Raw genomic sequence first — 20,374 nt, 5'->3', positions numbered from 1 at the left:
TTAACAGTAGCTACATCTCAGTTAGCTTCATTATTTGTTCATTTTTACATGCTAAAATCCACTCTGAAGGCTAGCAGAACCTCACCTGAATGTGGTCATGCATCATTTGCAAGAGCTAGTGATAAACGGCCCTGGGTTCAGTCATCCTGCCTGACTAACTATATGCAGTTATGTGCTTTACTTAGACTGAAGCAGTGAGCTGATGGGCATCCATAAATCATAATGTTTACTCCTTTTCAAAAACTCCCTGGAGTTAAATCCATTATCACACCAAGGAATGCTTTTCCTATTTGTGATGTATGGCTTGAAAAGGTAAGTAAATGTCTGTTGGAATTAACTTGAGATGTAGTGAAACAACTGCATGATAATGCGTTGGTGCGCAAAGTCAATGTCATATATATATTTTTTACACAAAGTTACACAATTTCCTATGATCTATTTAACTACATTCAGAAAAGATCCACATGTTTTTAGTTAAATGGCCAAAAGACTCAACTTGTAGGACAATTCCTTCAACTGTAGGAGACCTGTGTGCTGCTATGACCAAGACAGCAGTCAGCAGAGTGTTTCCTGCCTCATGTTGCAATAGCAGTTTCTTTTCTTGATTCAGCACCTGTGACCTGCTGCACAGGAAGCCCAGCCCACTGGCTTTCATATTTTTTTGCATTTTTTAGATTTAAGTTGAAAGCGACCCTGTCCTAAGCTGTGTTTATTGTATTGTCATGGTGGAGCTTTCAGCTTTTTTTCCAGTTCTATTCATATGGTGTAATCACATTGATAATTGAAGGGAAAAATCTATACCACCTAATGAACAAAATGCTTTGTCAGCCATTTTTATCAGGAGACACTAATTAGTGTTGCCTCGTTCTCAGATGAGGCCATTTATTGATAGCCACCCAAAGGAAAGCCCAGTTAACAGCGAATGGATTCTTTTTGATGACACTAGTCATTTTAACAAGCACATTCAAAGATTAGACTGAGCCTGTTTTGCTGTATCGGTTCCCTCTAATCCTATTGAATTCAATGCAGTTCAGAAATCTTGTAGCGCTGCAATCAGGGCCCTACAGGTGTTAATTCTTTTTCAAAAGGCAACAAATACACAAGAAAATATTTAATCATTCACAGTTGATACATAGCTGGTGAAATTAATGTAATGTAAAATGCATCATTTGCCCCTGTTATAATGTCCATTTCTCTTGCCAAAAGACACACGTGTGTTAAAATATTCACTGAAGTGAATACAGTAGGTGAAAGTTGTTTACATATACACTGCTTAAAAATGTAACTGTGAACCTTGAACATATTTGCAATCCAATAAATTATTCATCATTAACAGCAACAAACCATTCATTTTATGATACAAGAACCATCCACTAAATGCATGAAGTGCATACATGCAGTATTTGGACTACGTTACAAGGCTGTCACCACATTTATCTGGAGGTACAGTGATTGCATTAATGCGGAGGTTACTGTAAGCCTGCTAATAGTCAATGTTGTCTGCTGCAGTAATGTAGCAGCAATTTGACAGTGACACCCTGTGATGGTGAAACTTTGTGTAACAGCAGCTGTGTGATTTTTATCAGCTGATGTCCAGCTGAATATGTAATGCACTCCAAGCCACAGCTGTGCACTGTTGGCTCTTATAGACCCAAAGGAATGAAGGTGATTTAAGGTGTCCTAGGAGTCCCTGACCTTGTCGCTCAATAGCTGTTCAGTGTCATTGCCTTTTATGTGCAAAGCGACCATCTTGATAAGAGTCATCAATGCACCACTTTGAGAGGGCAGCTTGATTCGCAGCATACATTGATTAAAGGAACAGTGGGTGCTGAATGGGCAGTGTTTCAACTGTGCTTTTTACACAACGAATCCAAATAATTCATGGGGGATTGAGAGAGTTGTGATATCCTTCCAATGTCTTTGGTGTAGGCGTGAATGTACGCAGAGAATTGTAAAGATATCGGTGTGTGCTAAGATCCTATGTAGATAAGGGGACATACACTGAAATATGTCAAATAGGGACACAGTATCTGTTGGTTTCTGCAGATGAGAGAGGGGTTGTCCTGGTATAAACTGGAAGAGGTGTATTGGTTTATTGTGACAGCACAGACATGATTGTATATTCCATCTGACAAATGAGAGGTCATCCATCACCACATGGCAGGGCTTTTCAATGAACTCAGGAAGTGCAGACCTCCACTGTGCCGTTGAGCAATCAATCACAGAGGGTGCCCCACAGTAAGTGAGGCCATTAGTGATGGCAATATAATATGTATAGATTTTTCTTTACAGACAGAGCGGGTGGAAGACAGAATAGAATATTCAAATACCAATTTAAGAGAGCTTACTGCATTTAACTCTTATATTAAAGAAGGAACACTGACATGCTAAAAGTAAAGAGGTACTATCCTATTCATTTTATGAACACACACACACATACACTAAATATGCACAGACACACAATGGATGGTGCATTTATGATTTACAATGACTTTACTGATGATGTTCTTAATTTTGTCAAGATTAATAATGAAACAGAAAAATTGTCCTTTGTATGTTAAGAGAATTATTTCACAAAGTCACAGGGCATTATTTTGGGTATTTATTTTTACAAGGAAAATATACAATGTTCTTTGAGAACCTGGACTCTCAATGTGTATTCAAAGGATCCCATTCATAATCATTCAGGGTACTGGTGAGTTCTTTCCTGTTTTGTATGAAAATAAACATTTTATTTCACTAACAGATTAAAAGTAAAACTAGCCTGAATGAAGCATTACCCATAGACAAGAAGACCAGTATTTTCCTCTATAAACAGCTGAGTTGCCTTCACTGTGAAATCCCAACATGGACATTGGCTGCCACAAACAAGAGGAGCTCACCCTGATATAAAATGAAATGAATTCTGGAACAGTGTGGCATGCTAGTAAACATAAAGATACCTCATTCAACATTTTTTTGGAAATGCATAAGTGAGCATGATCAGGCAAGAAAACATAGAAGAAAATCACAACAGATATGTGATCAAATAGTAGCTCCACAACCCATATATTATCAATTGTAGAGAACTGCATTGGTGCAGCAGTAACATGGTAGGGGACGGATTGTGCTGTGGAGCTCAGACTAACCTGTAGGGATTTAGACACAGGATATTTGTTTTAGTTGAGTTGAGAGGCATAACTGAGCTGTGCTATCTCTGCATGGTTACAAGAATTAACTACAGGTAAAAGCATATCTGTATTTCTTAATTTTTCTGAAAACATTTGATTGTACACAAAGCATTCTTATTTTTCACTGATAAAGAAGCGATTTTCAATGAATTTGAAAATAAACCGTAAATAGGCCAGGTGACTGTAATTAGCTTTACGAGGATTCCATTCAAAAACACTTGTGTCTGGTCATTCAAGTGATTAAGTGGCCATTCTTTGTTTTGTCATGTAATAAACAAGTAGATTGTACGTATTGGATATATTCATTCTCCAGTGAATGTCACCCACTGGTATGGCATTGTTGGTGGATTGTAATTGAATCGATACTATTGTTTATGGTAGATGCTCAGATCATGCTGACTGTCCATGTCCTCTTGTTTACAGGACTCCCCTTATCCCTTTATAGGAACTACAAAGGCGTGTTTCTATCTTGATCTCCTAAAACAACCCTATGGATATGCAGGTCAGACCAAAATGAATGTAGCAGCATAGTCCTGTCCTCTAAATGCACTTCATAGTGCACTCACAGGGATATGCAACCCCCTGTGGGCCTCAACCCAGACACAAGCTGACTGACACAAGCTGAAATCAGTAACCATCATGTCTGTGCTTGGAAAAGGGCCAGGTGATGGACAGCTTATTGACAGCTAAGCAAAAAATGAAGAGATATTCTGAACACCAGCAAGAACTTCAGTCATGCTTAAAAGTAGTTGTCCATTTCATACATTTGTAACCAGTATGGTATAGCTCTTCTGTTCTTGTGAGTTCCTCATATCTCAATTACCTGATTATCCAATTATCTGACTGGTGAGTACTTTATGTTTTTGTAAAAAAAAAAATATTATTTAGTAATTTATTTATTTATTTTTGGGAGGAGACCATTTTCCCAGTGGAATGTAAAATAAATTACAGCCGCTGTGTTTATTTTCAGGACAAAAAACCATAAAAGCCACAGAATTAAAGACAAATAGTGCCACATTTTATGAATAAAGTGAAAGTTTGCCTTGTCATGTGTTCAGGAGAATGGCAGGTGCTAAGCGCTGCCCTCATGGTGTGCGCCACGGGTGGTCGCACCGAATACTGCAGCGCCGTACCAGGGCAACCAAAAAGCAGTTGACCCAGACGCATGGAAGCGGGCAGATGGGGCCCGAGGCCTCTCGCCATGGTGTGAGGGAGTAAGACGTGTGCCATTTGGATCCCGCCTGCCACACAATGCGCAGTGCGGGTGCTGAGCTCATTTTCAGAGGCTTTGAAAGCTGGACCCCAACAATGTGCAGTGACTCACGGCTGGTCAGGTGACACTGAAAGGGCTTCTCCAGACTAGCCACAGTGAGCAGTGTCATCAGTTCATCTGGGGGAACAAAAGCAGAGGCGATGGGCGATGCAGGGCACTCAGATGATGCCTACAGAGGCAAGCTTAGCTTCCTTTCCCCTTTGGAGGGAAGAAGGGGATTTTCTGCCATCTCATTAAGAGTACAGTGTGTCAGGTGGTCTTTGGTGCTTACTGATGTAGAGTGAGATTGAGAGTCAGAGACCTCTTGGTAAGATAAAAATGAGTGTAATCAAACTATTAAATTTTCATTAGATAGAAAGACATAAATTGTCAAAAACTGTGAATAATTCAAATTAATCCTCAAAGGTTATCATAAGGGTTGTATTTTGGGAGAAACATCGGTGTAAATGCTAACAAGCAGGAAGTGAGCTTTTCCTCAGAGAAAAGATCACAATTCCTTTTTATATGGTAAAGAAACAACTGGGTCATCACATAAAGGGAGGGCAGAGATGGCTCAGATAAACTGGTCATAGGCCTTCAGCTGTGTACTACAGTGAATACATATACAGTACAACTAAACAGTGTAAATAATGTGTTATATAGCATATATATAAAATATAATAAGCTTAATCATTAATCATCTAGTCACTGATTTCACTAATAATGAATCTAATGTAATATTAAACTAGTGATTAATCAACATTATTTCTATAATTTCCACTTCACCATCTTGTTGACTGGGTCATTTTTGTGATGGATATCTTGCTCTTCCACATTGTTTTGAAATTTAAAAAAAATCAGTTGTTTAAACTGGGATCATTGTCAGAATTCCTAATTCTCCCATTGATCTCCCCAGAGAAGGATGCTTCTCATAATTAATGGCCACACTGTGGTCAGTTGTTTCTTACCACATTGTTTCTACCTTAGTTAGGTACCAGCAAATTTGTAGAAGTGAAGAACAAAAATGTTGGATTATAGTGATAAAAGGTATTCACTGTGTAATGCTAAACTGTTTACAGTATTATCAAATAATGTTTTCAGTATGCCAACGTTGTATCATAAAACACAGTCAGGCTTGAAATAACAGTACAGAAGGAACACTGGTTATGCGTTGTGGTTTCCTCTCCTGGTGTATTATGTGCAAAGACAATACAATATGATATTGCAGCTGTTTTAGTGTTAATACTAGATGAGCCCATTAATCATTTTGACAGTCTAATATTGAGATAGCCCCAAATGGGAAAGGAAATTAAGTTAACATACTGTTTTGAAAACACTTTATGAATCCAGTCATGGTATGTTAACAGGCAGCTCACCAATAATTGGATACAGCAGTCCTGAAATGTGTTCTTTAGATTCACAATGGCAATATTCAGCCATCTTAGGGAATGAAATACATTTGCAGTAATATTATTATATTATTATATATTTAAGTTTGCATATGCACATTTCTGTTGAAACTGATGCAAACACACAATGTGGGGCTTTATTAAGACAACAGTACACACTAATATGTGTAGTCCTGAAATAGATATGTGAATAATACTGAGCTTTGGCAATGTGCATTGTTGGAAGAGAGATTATTTTTAACATTAACATTTAGGACATTGATCATATTGACATATTATGTCCATTTGAGGTCAGGATTAGCAAGAGGTACTATGATTTACTGGCAAGACCATGTTCATTGAAAACCTTTTTTTGCCATCATACATACACTGCAACCAATAAATAGTCTGTACTATAATTTGATTTGCAGGTTTGCCTACTGTGACATGCATTTTTGTGTTTAGGCTTTGGTAAAGATGGCAACATTACAGTGCTATGTAACACAGGTGTGCACTGTGCACAAGCTGGAGAGATTATTGTAGGACTGTTATCAGGGCATGGGCCTTTATTGCAAAAATCATTTGCTCAGTTCCTTTTTAGTTATGGATGATGAAAATCAGAATGGATGCTCACTGTTCTTCATTACAGTATTAAACAGTTACTGAATGTATTGTCGTATTCTACTATCTTCGTATTGTAAGAAAACGTATCATTTTGATAGTGATTAGTATTATTCAGCATGCCAATAACAAATCCATGCTTCCATCCCCACAATGCACTGTTGGGGACTCTTCAGAATGCAGAAAAAAAAATTAACTAAAAATTAACGTTGGACTGAAGTTAATAAGCATTGTTGCAAATCATTGTTTACTTAAATTAGAGGTATAATTTGCAACAACAGATTCAAGCACATAAAATGGCCCTGACTGCTCCATATTGTAAAATCAAATCAGGCTGAACACAAATAAAATCATGACTTCGTAAAATACCAAATGTCAGATTTCTGTAATTGTATGAAGCATTTTCACCTCAGTCTAAAATAGACTAAATTAGAATTTGCCTAATGAGGCATTGCCATTTGGGTAGATGCACAGAGGAGTGAAATGACACCTTTTTAGCTGGGTTAGTCTTACAAAATGGAGAAACAGCAAGTGGATAATAATACTACAATTATCCTCTCAGTCAGTCCACTCTGCAGCAGAATAATACAATAGTGACTAATACCACGCAATACCAACAAATGACCCTATGCATGTTATAATAAAGAGAGACAAAATGTCTTTTTATAGAATGTCTATCTTGAATGCAGTGGAATTTAAATGTCATGGAAATTATAGAGACATAATAGGTATCAATTCAGTCCAAGAACCGAGGTTAGAATTCTGAGGAATGGTTAACCATTTATCATTTTCACTTCCAGTGTTTCCCCTCATTAGTTTTTTTGAATGTGCATTACAGAAGCAGTAAGCTGTAAAGCTGTGAATTGCGCAGGCTGTAGGAACTAGCCAAGCAGTGAGCATTGAGTATGAAATGATTTCTCATTTGGGAGTAACCAGCATTTTGCTGTGTCCACTAATGCATTTGGAGCTGAGTATTTATGGTAAATGCACAATTCCCTACGGTGCCTTTGCTGTATGTAAGCAGCCTTAAATGCATTTATGAAATTATATTCCAAATTAGGATCAAAAATATATCCTGCACTTATTATAGAAATATTAATTCAACAATCAAAATGATGTATTTCTAAGTACACAACTACTGCATACATTTACTTGCATAAATTTACTCTACACTGCAAATACTTAAGGTACCAATTATATAGATAAGCATAATGTAACTACAGGCAGGCAACATTCATGGAATTAAAGGAAGCAGAAGCTGTTTCCAAAGAGGCAAAAAAAATGCTGAATTTGAAATATTGCTGTCTAAGCAATAATTTGATGAATCAGATAAAACAGGAAGTATACACAATTTATTTCTTGACCAAATTAACCGTTTGTCAAATTTAGACCAGATATATGAAATTATTTGATTGACTGTCCAAATGAACACCACAGTTAAGTAAATAATATCTGAGGAAGAAATGAGACAACACGCAAATAGAATACCAGCACGTAAATATCTTAGGTAATATTAAAGTGAAAACCGCCTTGTTCAGGGTAATCTTTCCATGTGGAATATTTAATAACACAGCATTTAATTGGTTAAATAAAAAAAGGTGGTTAATATGGCAACGGTAATGTCAGTTTCTGCTCATGCTCTTCTACTCCGAGCCTCATTGTCCTGACTGATGGCTGACTGGTGGCAGGCTGGTAATTGGATGTGTGCATGAAGAATAATGTGCTTGGAGCGTTCTCCAGGCCTCAGACTGCTGACACGTCTGTTTGCATAGGTCAGCCAAGTGAGACACTGCTGGCAAAAAAAAAAGGTCTTTCACTTCATTCAGTTACAGTGCTGCTTCTCACACAAAATGCCACGGTAAAGCTTTGGAGAGAAATTATGGAGAGAAAGGGGTAAACTGTGCTTGGGAGGAAAATCCTAAGATGTTGTCTGTTGAAATGAGTATTTTGATTTATTTTAAGCCTTTATTAAATTCTTTGAGCATTTGAGCATTGTTACAACCATGGCCAGTGAGGTCTTGGAAGGTGTGCTTAAGTGAAAGGAATGTTGAGAGATTTTCTGTATAGTATTTGTTGTTATTCATTACATATTTGATGCAATCTATATAATCACATATAGAATTACAATACACATATGTTACATTTGTCCCTTTGACACAGAGCGATTGATTTACTTGTATTTATGTTATTGCTTGTTATTGGTTTTAAATAAATTCAATGTAGTACATTGTGGTTTGCTCAGTGGCAAGTGTCAAGTCCAGGTAGTCATGTAATGTTACCTATGCCAAAGTTATATGTTACCTACTGTATGCCATTACAGGATATTATAAACCTTGTGTATTATAAAGCACATGGTGAGTAAGTATTCAAATGAATATGTGACATATACTTAATATTTATTTAATCTTTAAGAAAAAAAAAGTTCTAACTCTTCACAAATGTAAAATATAAACATCTTTCCTAATATTTTACAAGCAAGAATTATATAATGCCGTTCTTTTTTCTCTCTCTTTATTTAAGGTCAGAAAATTCTGCACCACAAAAGCAATGTCCTGGAGACAGTGGTACTTATCAATCCCTCAGATGAGGCTGTCAGTACTGAGGTAAGTGTTTCTCTGAGAGCCCAGCCTTTCTGACTGCTGTACTGATAATTAAAATTCATTTCTCATCAGCAATGACACCCACCCACCCAACAAGAATAGTCACAGTATGCACATTTACTAGCCAATGGTCATATTCTGTTTTTTTTTAATTCATTGAATTAATTTCTAAGGAATGCTGTTACAAAAATACACTGCAGACTGCTAGTTCGTAAATCACTGCAGTATTGTTTTCTGTATGTAATAAAATGTAAATAAAAACAAGCAAATACACATACTCAGTCCAAATAATTTAATTGGGTTTTAAAGAGCCAATTGGGTACCGAAGATAGTCAAAACAACTTTTAAAAAGCAAAATTATTATTTTTGGTAAACAATATTCACTTGTGCCAAATAGGAGTGCATTTGTCAAAGTACTCTTGGGTTCCTTGTCCCAAAATTTGTAAATTTGTGAAAAGGGCTATATTAAAGTGTAACTAATGTATTTTCCCCTGAAAACATGATGGAATGCTAATTAATTCATGAGCAGCCACCACTTGTGCTCTGTATTCAAAATAATATCACACACCCATGTAGGTTTGCATGTTTCAGGCTGCCAAGGCTCAAGGTTATAGTTTGTTTAGATTTATTCTACACGTGGGAGTATTACATGCAACATATTAGTGCAAGCAGTACTAAGGTTATAATCATATGTTATACCTGAAGAATCCTGTGAAACATTTAAATGCAGAGCTATTCCACTTGTCTTGATTTTCCAATGATTCATTATAAACATAAAACTGGAAATATTTCCCTATTCTAACAAGCGGTATGGGCTTATTTATTTATTTATTTATTTATTTATTTCTTTCTTTCTTTCTTTCTTTATTAAGTATGAAGCAGAAATTTAGGATTATATTTTTTTATTATGCATTTTTACTGATTGATACTTTCAAATTGTACAAGGTGTTTCATCGTCTGAGAAAACAATTTGAGAATGATCTACTCTGTTACCTCTTCCTTTATTTACAGGTTCGGCTGATGATCTCAGACACTGCAAGGCACAAACTACTCGTACTATCAGGACAATGTTTCGAAAACACAGGGGAGCTCATTCTTCAGTCTGGGTCCTTCTCATTCCCAAAATTCATTGACATCTTCACTGATCAAGAGGTGGGTGGCTGAAAAAAATGTATTGTCAGAACACTCTGAAATTCTATGGTGCATATTACAATGGCATCCATAGAATTACATGGACTGGTGCATTCCTAAGATATAATTTCTTCAACAGATTGGGGAACTGCTCAGCACTACACATCCAGCGAACAAAGCAAACCTCACTTTATTCTGCCCCGAGGAAGGTGACTGGAAAAACTCAAATCTGGACAAACACAACCTACAGGACTTCATCCATATGAACTTGAGCTCTGCCTTAATACTGCCAGAAATGGAAGGCCTCTCAGAGTTTACTGAATATCTGTCAGAGTCTGTGGAAATCCCATCGCCTTTTGACATGTTAGAGCCTCCAACCTCTGGTGGATTTCTAAAGCTTTCGAAGCCATGCTGCTACATCTTCCCGGGTGGTCGAGGAGACTCTGCCTTATTTGCGGTCAATGGATTCAACATGCTAATCAATGGGGGTTCTGACCGTAAGTCCTGCTTTTGGAAACTGGTCAGGCATCTTGACAGAGTAGACTCCGTTCTGCTGACACACATTGGAGATGACAACTTGCCTGGGATCAACAGCTTGCTACAACGGAAAATAGCCGAACAAGAGGAGGAGCTGTCCCAGGGTTCCACAGCCAACAGTGACTGGATGAAAAATCTCATCTCCCCAGATCTTGGAGTTGTGTTTCTTAATATTCCTGAAAACCTTGAAAACCCAGAGCCCAACTACAGAGTGAGAAGGAACATTGAGGAGGCTGCCTTCACCCTGCAATACTTGAACAAGTTGTCTATAAAACCTGTAACTCTTCAGAGGCCTGTTGGAAATGCCATAGACCCTATTATTTTATTTCAGAAAATGGGTGTTGGGAAATTGGAGATGTATGTTCTGAACCCAGCAAAAAACAGCAAAGAGTTGCAGTACTTTATGAAACAGTGGACTGGTAGTGAGAAAGACAAGGCTTCAGTGTTGCTTCCAAATGGAAAAGAGTCAGAGATGCCGGTGTCTTATTTAACCTCCATTTCATCATTGATGGTGTGGCATCCAGCTAACCCCTCTGAAAAGATTGTTCGTGTCCTGTTTCCTGGCAATGCGACACAATATAATATTCTTGAAGGCTTGGAGAAGCTAAAAAATTTAGATTTCTTGAAACAGCCTATTGTGACCCAGAAAGAGTTATCTTCAGATTTGGCACCAACACTGAAGCAAGCAAAACTAAAGCACAAAACCGATAGCAAGGAAAGTCTAAAATCAACCTCAAAGCCATCATCTAGTCGAGGAGTCAGAAAGGAATCCAAGGAAGAAGCACCAGAGAAAGCAAAAACAGACTCAGAGGTAGCCCAAGAAAAGACTCAAAAACTTGAGAAAAAAGAGAAACCTCCCATGAAGAAGGAAAAGGCAAAGACTACTGAGACAGACGCTAAGGCAAAGCCAGAGGAAATACAAAAAACCGAAACCTCTGAGAAAAAGAAAGAGATCAAAACAAAAGCAGCTAAGGAAAAGGTAGTTAAAAAAGAAGTCAAGAAAACCACTGAAAAGAAAAATGAAGAAAAAGAAGCAAAGAAGGAAGTGGCAAAGAAAGAAGAGAAGCTGATCATGAAGAAAGATGAAAAGATTAAAAAAGAAGAAAAGGTAAAGAAGGAAGAGCCCAAGAAAGATGCAAAAAAAGAAACTAAAAAGGATGTAGGAAAAGATTCTCCAGCAAAAGAAGGTAAGAAAGAACTAAAGAAAGATGACAAAGATGTAAAGAAGCCCTCTAAGGAATTAAAGAAAACTACTACCCAGGCAGATTCCAAAAAGCCTGTGCTAAAACCGAAAGTGCTGAAGAAGGAAGACTCATCAAAGAAAGATATTAGTAGTCCAGGAAAATCCAAAGATAAGGGAAAGATAAAAAGCTCTAAAAAAGAATCGAAGCCCAGTGAAGCCACACTTAGTGCTGGTGCTGCTGGTGCCGCTGTTGCTGTTAGTGCAGCTGCAGCAGCTTGCATTGCAGAGGCAATTGAAGCTGAAAGATCATTAATGTCATCTCCTGAAGATCTCACAAAAGACTTTGAAGAACTTAAAGCAGATGGGATTGTAGAAGATGATGGGACTATGCCTCAGACTAAGCAGGAAGATACAGCGCCTACTCATATGATACAGCATGAGGAAGTGGTCCTATGTAAAGAGCCCTCTAAGGTCGAGGAACAAGTGGCATCTCTGGATGAAGGAATAACAACTACTGAAGCTGAAGGGGACAGTGGAGTAACCCCAGATGAACTGGAGCCTAAAGGAAAAACCAGTGCTGATGCTAATGAGAAATTTGAAGATGAAGGCACTGGATTGGAGGAATCATCAGAAACTGGAGACTATGAAGAAAAAGGAGAGACTGAAGATGTGGATGAACAGCAAGATCAGGATGAAAGGAAAGAAACACAGGATGACTTGTTAGGCAGCAAAGAAGAGGACCTGCAAGAAGGCAAACAATCAAAAGATAGTCTGGGTTCCAAAGAAAGAGATGACTTGGAAACTTCTGGGAAAGATAAAGATGAAGTAACAGACGATGAAATTGAAGAAGGCACAACAGCTTTGAAAGAAAGTGACTTCCTGCCAAAGATGTCTGAACCTCATTTTCTTTCAGCTGAACATGCCTTGATTCAAAATGAAGCCCTTCCAGATGCCTCTGAGAGTGAAGCAGCATCAGATGAAGAGAATCGAGATGAGCCACTTGAGGAATATACTGCCACATCCGGCCACACCCAATCTACTCTTGAGATTTCAAGTGTTCCAACACCAATGGATGAAATGTCAACACCAAGAGATATTATGAGTGATGAAACCACCAATGACGAAACTGAGTCACCCTCTCAGGACTATGCTAGGCTTGGAGGGGCTGTGCCATCAAGTATTTTTGACAGATCAAAGCTTTCTCCACTTCAAGACACCCCAGAATCTGATCATTCGAAAAGCGATGCCACGGAAGGCATGGATTATCATGTGTCAGCCTCTACACTGTCTCCACCATCATCATTAGAAGAGGACAAATCCTGCAGACAGCTTCCTTCTGAAGATGCCATGTCAAAAGAGAAAGAGGGAGGATACAGATTAACGCTGGACACACCAGAAAAATTCAGCCTTGATACAACAAGTCTTAGTCCAAGTCCACCTTCACCACTTGTTAGGACACCTACCAGTGATCACAGTGTAAATTTGGACTTAACACCAACTGCTATAGCTGCACCAATTGAATTAGGAACAACTCTTTCTGGAACACAGGAAGTGGAGACTACAAACAGTCCAGATGATAAGACATTGGAGGGTGCCTCTTCTACTCAGTCCGCTCCTGGAAGTCCTGGCCATACACCATATTATCAGTCACCTGTTGATGAAAAGGCAAGTACACTACCACCTGAGACTTCTGTCAAAGTCCATGGACCAATCATTGTGGAAGTTACCAGTGACAAAGAGGAATCTCCCTCTAGAGTCAGTCCAATGGATGAGCCTGTCCCAGATTATGCATCACCCATTGAGAAGGTTCTTTCTCCTCTTCGTAGTCCACCACCACTGGGAGAGTCATCTCCAACAGAGGGTTTTCCAAATGCAGATGGAAAGCAACACTTCGAGCTGCCTCAGTCCCCTTCAGAGGTGAGCGATGACAAGAAGACATCAGAACAGTCTCAAAGTCCCTTAGCTGACAGCACCTCAACCTCACCCACAACTCCACAGCCTGAGCAGGAGTCCTCAGATTTAAGACAAGGAATGGATAAAGATGACAGTTGTGTCCAAAGTCCCTTAGCTGACAGCACCTCAGCCTCACCCACAACTCCACAGCCTGAGCAGGAGTCCTCAGATTTAAGACAAGGAATGGATAAAGATGACAGTTGTGTCCAGAGCGGCACACAAGAAAAAGGAGAGGAATCAGGGAAAGTAACAAGTGATCTGTCACCTGTATTAGTAGACTCCAGCTCCACTGGAGCATTTAAAGAGGATAGTAAAATGTCCATATCAGAAGGAACCTCTGAAAAATCAGGCACTCCAGTGGATGAAGTTGTAGCAGAGGATACATTTTCTCATATTGCATCTGCTTCAACTGCTTCACTTGCTACTAGTTCATTCCCTGAGCCAACAACAGATGATGTCTCCCCATCATTACACGCTGAGGTAGGCTCCCCACACTCAACAGAGGTAGATGACTCCCTTTCTGTGTCTGTGGGTCAGACTAAAATAACATTCCAGGAAACAGAAGTCTCACCATCTAAAGAAGAGAGCCCCAGGCCAATGTCAATTTCTCCAGATTTCTCACCCAAAATAGCAAAATCAAGAATGAGCTCCATGCAGGAGCCTAGGTCTCCTGAACAGTCCACAATGTCAATGGAGTTAGATCAAGAGTCCCCTGCTCACTCTTTAGCGCTTGACTTCAGCAAACAGTCTCCAGAACATCCAGTAGCTAGGGAAAGCCAACATATTACTGAGAATGGTCCAACAGAGGTTGATTACAGTCCTTCTGAAAGACTTGATAAGAAATCTGTGTCTTCAGTGGAGACCATTCTTTTCATAGAGAATGACTCTTCTCAGGCTGCTTTGGCTTCTCCTTCAGATGGCTCCCAGTCCACCCCATCTGTTAATACACCATCCCAGATTTCCACGCCATTTAAAGAGGAGGACCAATTCAATGTCACAGACCCCAGTAAAACGTCTCCATGTTCCATTAAAAGCTCAGCTTCCCCAGAAAGTTTAATGTTGAAAGCTGAGGAAACTATACAGCAACTGGATAAGTCCCCTGCCACTCCCAAAATTTCATCCGTCACTCATTCTCCTCTCTCTTCTGACTCATCAGGGGTAGGTCCTGATAATGTGTCAATTAAATGCATGGAGTCCACTCAAAATCTGGAAAAGACTCCAAGTCCAAAAGCAAGCCCCTTTAGCGGCTCACCACCATCAACAGATATGTTATTTAGCAGTGAAAGTTCTGTTGACCACAATGGGCAATCATTGAAAGACAATGAAGCTAAAGAAATACATGACAAGTCACCATCCCTTCCAGAAGCAGGATCTCCTCCTTTTTCAATGTCTTCCTATTCTTGCTTTTCACAGAAAACAGAATTTGTGTCTCAGGTATCAGGGACTAATCCATTTCTGTGTGAGGAGTCCACTGGTCAGTCTAAATCCCCGGTGAGTCCTAAGATTCCATCTCCTTCATATTTACCACTTTCATCCAAATTGTCTGACTTTCAGGACAAGTTTAGTGCACCTTCACAATCATCATCGGCATCTTTCTCACAAGCGTTTGAATCCAGTTTTTCTCAAAGTGAAGAACTAAAGAGGGACGAACAAGAAGACCAGAAGTGCGCAGGTGGCTCCAGAGACCCAGATTATTCTAAAAAGAGTCCCTCTCCACAATCTAGAACGGATGTTGATTTATGCTTGGTTACCTCTTGTGAATACCGGCACCCTAAAACAGAGCTGTCACCTTCCTTCATAAACCCAAGCCCTCTTGAATTCTACATCAATCAGGAGAATACTCTGGAAGAAGAAAAACCATTAGCTAAGTCTGGGGGAGGGCCTCCACCACCTGGTGGGAAACACCATGCTAGGCAGTGTGATGAAACCCCACCCACTTCAATCAGTGACTCTGCTCCTTCTCAGACAGATTCAGATGTACCCCCTGGGACAGAGGAATGCCCCTCCATCACTGCTGATGCAAACATTGACTCTGAAGATGACTCTGAAACTCTTCCAACGGACAGGACCTTGACATACAGGCATGCAGACCCTTCTCCAGTCACCCTCCGTGATTCTGCACCCTCTCCACCCCATCCTGACGTATGCATGGTTGATCCAGAAGCCATGATAGCTGATCAAAACTTGTCAAAACCTTCAAAGAAAGAGGGCAGTGAAAAAACTAAGAAGAAAAAACTAGGAATGAAGTCTAAGACTTCCTCGCCAGCAAAAAAGAGTGGCATTACAAAAACAAGTGCTGGTAAGGACTCGTCAGACAAATTTTCAAAGGTTTCATCTCCAAAGAAGAAAGAACCCTCAGCATCTAAGTTGAATGTGAATGTTGGCGGAGAGGGAAAAGATGCCAAAAATGCATCAAATACCTCTGCCTCAAAGGGTGCAAAAACTGCTACATCAGGTAATCCCAACACTTTATGGAGTGATTTATATAAAGCAAGATTATTATTTAGCAGAGGTTTTATGTACATGTCTGTAGGCCTGATAGAGGTAAAACACATTTGTTTTTATGGCCTGTATTTGTTCCTCTTTTTACACAGTTTGGCTGTAATTTTATCTGAGTTACTGCTCTTATTTTCTATGTTCCTTAGTAGAAAAGTAAAATAGCTAGTGCCAGAGCTCCCCATCTCTACATGACTGTAAACCTACCATAAGCGTTATGGTAAACTGCTAATCATTTTTTGATACTGGGGCTATATGAGTCCTGTGATTGCTGTCCTTGCTTTTACATTCTGCATAAATCATGATTTTTTTCATGAAACTTTTTTTTGACTGTTTTTCTGGATTGAAGGCTCTGGCAGTGGTAAGACCACTGGAGGGATGTCCATCCCTGACTGCCCCCCAATGTACCTGGACATGGTATACATACCAAACCACTGCAGCGCTAAGAATGTTGATGCTGAGTTCTTCAAGCGGGTGAGGTCGTCTTACTACGTTGTGAGTGGTAATGACCTGGCTGCACAGGAGCCCAGCAAGGCTGTCCTGGACTCTCTTCTGGAGGGAAAATCTCAGTGGGGCAATAACATGCAGGTATGACACCGAGCTATGTGATCTAGTGATCTTACAGCAAACAGAACTATTCTTGAAGTCAAGGGGTATGTCTGTGATATGCATTTGCAAAAAAGTAAGCATAAAGCTGACAGGGGTGAGAAATATCAACCCATTCTGAGATTGTGAGCTAAACAATATAGCAAATCATGCATCTAATAGACCTGGCTACATAACAAGGTTACCCTGAAGGTTGTGAGGGGGCATTCAACGAGGGGGCATTCAATTGACTTGTTTGGTGAAATGGTAGGTGTTTACTCTTTATCTCTGAATTGTGACTCTTTCCACTGACAGGTCACTCTGATCCCAACCCACGACTCAGAGGTAATGAGGGACTGGTACCAGGAGACCCACGAGAAGCAGCAGGATCTCAACATCATGGTGCTGGCCAGTAGTAGCACAGTGGTCATGCAAGATGAGTCCTTCCCTGCGTGTAAGATTGAGTTGTAATTCATAATCTCCATAACCACATTGCACAGACGCAGTGCTTTAACTTGCAAAATCCTCAGTGTAAAACATGGAAATACAAAAAAAAAAACTGTGAATCAAGGGTAAAAATATTTAAAATGAAATCTATAAACATGCTGATACAATGTACTCAGCTAAGGCAAACATACTTTATAACTAAGGCACATTCCCCAAACCACCAGTAATTATTTGAAGTTACATTGTTTAAAAAAAAAATATATATAATGAAAATTTGAAACCCTTTCTATAGACTGTTAGTATAATACTACAAACCCCAATCATGAAGCATGTCCATAGGCCTAGAATGGTGTGTGCAAACGTTTTTGTTTTCCAGAAAAGGGAATGTCAGAATAGATGAAATAGTGATCATTACACAATGCTAATTAGCACTGATAACAGTGGTAGAAACAGAGAAATATAATTGCTAGAAGGGTTCTATGCCACCCCCGCCCCCTCTTTCAAACCTCTCTATAATAAAGTGCTTAAGTATAATCTATAATACTGTAATCCTGCATCTACAGAAGAGGCTGCTGGAATACCAAAGTACCAGCAACTATTCCTACTGTGTACATCCATTTAGGATGTCAAACTGGAGTTGACAGCATCCTACATATCAAAGAGCACTAAAACCTATGTAGACAAAAGTATTCATTAATATTGGCTTTTGCCCTAAAGCATAAACCAAAAGATAATGGTGTACACATTTTCTGCCTTAGAATGTTACCTGAATGTATAAGATACTTTATGCACGTAATGGATATAGAGAAACAGCAGGCGCATGAGTTGAAATAATTGGAATGATAGTCAACGTCAATTGCCCACCATCAAGGAATTATCTTCAAGATACTGGAACAGCTCTGTGTATGTGTATTGTGTGTGTACTACAACCATGACATTTGAGCGAGGTAAAATATTCTTAGCTGATTGAGGGACCCTATGGAATATAATTTAACAGCTTGGAGATGAGACCATTTACCATATTTGATCACTATAACCTTGCTGGGTTTTAATTACTTTGTGAACTTAATGGCACTTAGAGCAGAACAAATGATTTTCTATTGCTTGCTAAGCAGGAGTTCTGCTTTTCATTAGTGCACTAAAATGTGGCCATTCAAAATGAATTAAGATTAGAAAACATAATTAAGAACATCTCACTATACAGTAAGACTTCACCTATCTCTTCTGCCCAGTGCATAAGAATAACTCTACCATAGTCTTATTCTTATACACTGTATGAGTACACTGGTGGGTATACTTTTTCAGCGGAAAGAAAGTCCACCCAAGGCATACATTAGCATTGCAATAAATATTAGCAGTATTGAAGCCTACAGCTATATTTCAGTTCCCAGATAACTGTCTTACCACAGTGAAGCCTCATTTCATTTTTAAATGATTTATGATTTCATTTATGTTTTTCACTACTTTTGGACTGCATTCAATTCTGTTTTTATTTAATTTGTTGGAGAAAAAAATCATATTCAAAAAAGTATTTTGATCCATCAATGCCTTGAACAGAGAGGGATTTTTAAGCTGCTTTTTATGTGCAGTTCTGCTCTATAGGCAACACATAATGAAATAGGTTTTTAAATGTAATTTCCCCAATTCATCTGATAGTTAAATCTTAATCTAGTGGGTATCATTAAATTTTCTTTTCTCATAATGTCAGAGGGAAAAAACTTGAATGTGGTGCATTTGGCTTTGTTTATGAAGTGATATGATTTCCAAACCTTTGGACTTTTTCTTTTCAAACTGTACTATAATTATAAATAACTTTGTGGCAGGGTGAATGGTTTGGATGGATTTGCATGTGCAATGTAAAATACTGAACATTTCTTTTTTTAATGCGGGGAAGACTGGAACTGCCAGCCAAAAGTAAATAAAAAACAGGGCCATTGTAAAGCTATAATACAAGGAACTCATTCACTGGCTATTATCAGAACTACAGCTATCATAAGTCTTGTACACGGCAAGTGGTGATCATTATTACAACATAAAACATGATCCACCGTGTCCAAAATAGTGCCTGCATCTTTGGACGCTGTTCTTCAGTTAACTGCAAACCCTTTTTGCCAGAACTCTCAGTTGCTCTATGTAACCGCCGAACTGTATCCTTCATAAACATTGAACATCATTGTCATTATAAAGCCTTGTCAGATATAGCAGAGCTTAATTTAAACTTGCTGATGGCGTGGGGAGATGCATCAGTGTGTGTATGCTATGGGATTATAACTGAACTCTTCATTTTATATATATATATATAAAAAAATATATATATATATTTACACAAGGATTTGCAGATCCATGATCTCAACAAACATAATTGCAGACCGTAACAAACAACTGAAATGACATTGTTAAATACTGAACATTTCACTACAGGAAAAACTCTGAATATTAGTTGCAGCATAATATTCCATCGACAAAACAACTTGGACTTTCAATACTGGTATCATCGCCTCTTCAGTACACTGGACCTGACACAAGAGTGACACAACAGCTTGCAACAGTACCTCTAACCACATGCATGAGCATCCAGTCACATCACTGCTAACAGACAAACTGCAGAAGTCTTGACCTTTCCTCTTATTCTTTCTCCTCCTGGGTGATTGTTAATGTCTGTCTGCAGCTGTGTATGGTATACGTCTTGTAATCCTTCCTATCCTTTTCCAAGTCATAATGTAGAGGCTAGTTTCCAGTAAAAGTATTACTTAGTGCTTTTATGATATTTGTGTGCAATATCTCCTCCCACTGAGGCATTTGATGTAAAGGGAAGTACTATTAAAAAAGAGGGGAAAAGAATTTGTGTGGAATTCATTTATCCATGTTGGTCGTTTCCACTACTAAATATGTGTGTCTGTCATGTGTTTGCTGCATACTGACTCAGTTTTAGACTGATCCAGTGAAACAGGTCTACAGACAGGCTACCATGAACATGTCATATGAATGATGACACAATTGATTTTGAATAA

The 20,374-nt window shown here is 38.8% G+C and overlaps 1 protein-coding gene across 2 annotated transcripts in view; it reads left to right on the top strand.

Annotated features, from left to right (window-relative positions):
* The window catches only part of map1b (microtubule-associated protein 1B), a 28,870-nt gene extending 8,666 nt beyond the window's left edge, over nt 1–20,204 (top strand). Inside the window, exons 3-8 of one of the 2 annotated variants that reach the window (XM_035391523.1) lie at nt 8,952–9,034; nt 10,043–10,183; nt 10,302–13,836; nt 13,942–16,290; nt 16,681–16,919; nt 17,232–20,204. In XM_035391523.1, coding sequence (XP_035247414.1) covers nt 8,952–9,034; nt 10,043–10,183; nt 10,302–13,836; nt 13,942–16,290; nt 16,681–16,919; nt 17,232–17,387 — 6,503 coding nt within the window. In that variant the 3' untranslated portion in view covers nt 17,388–20,204. Of the gene's footprint in view, nt 1–8,951; nt 9,035–10,042; nt 10,184–10,301; nt 16,291–16,680; nt 16,920–17,231 lie in introns of both variants that reach the window. The other variant, XM_035391521.1, reaches the window with a different exon arrangement.
* Nucleotides 20,205–20,374: the final 170 nt, after the last annotated feature.

Source organism: Anguilla anguilla, chromosome 14, assembly GCF_013347855.1.
Source record: "Anguilla anguilla isolate fAngAng1 chromosome 14, fAngAng1.pri, whole genome shotgun sequence".
Classification (NCBI taxonomy): Eukaryota; Metazoa; Chordata; class Actinopteri; order Anguilliformes; family Anguillidae; genus Anguilla; species Anguilla anguilla.
This window is presented reverse-complemented; position numbering and strand designations above follow the sequence as displayed.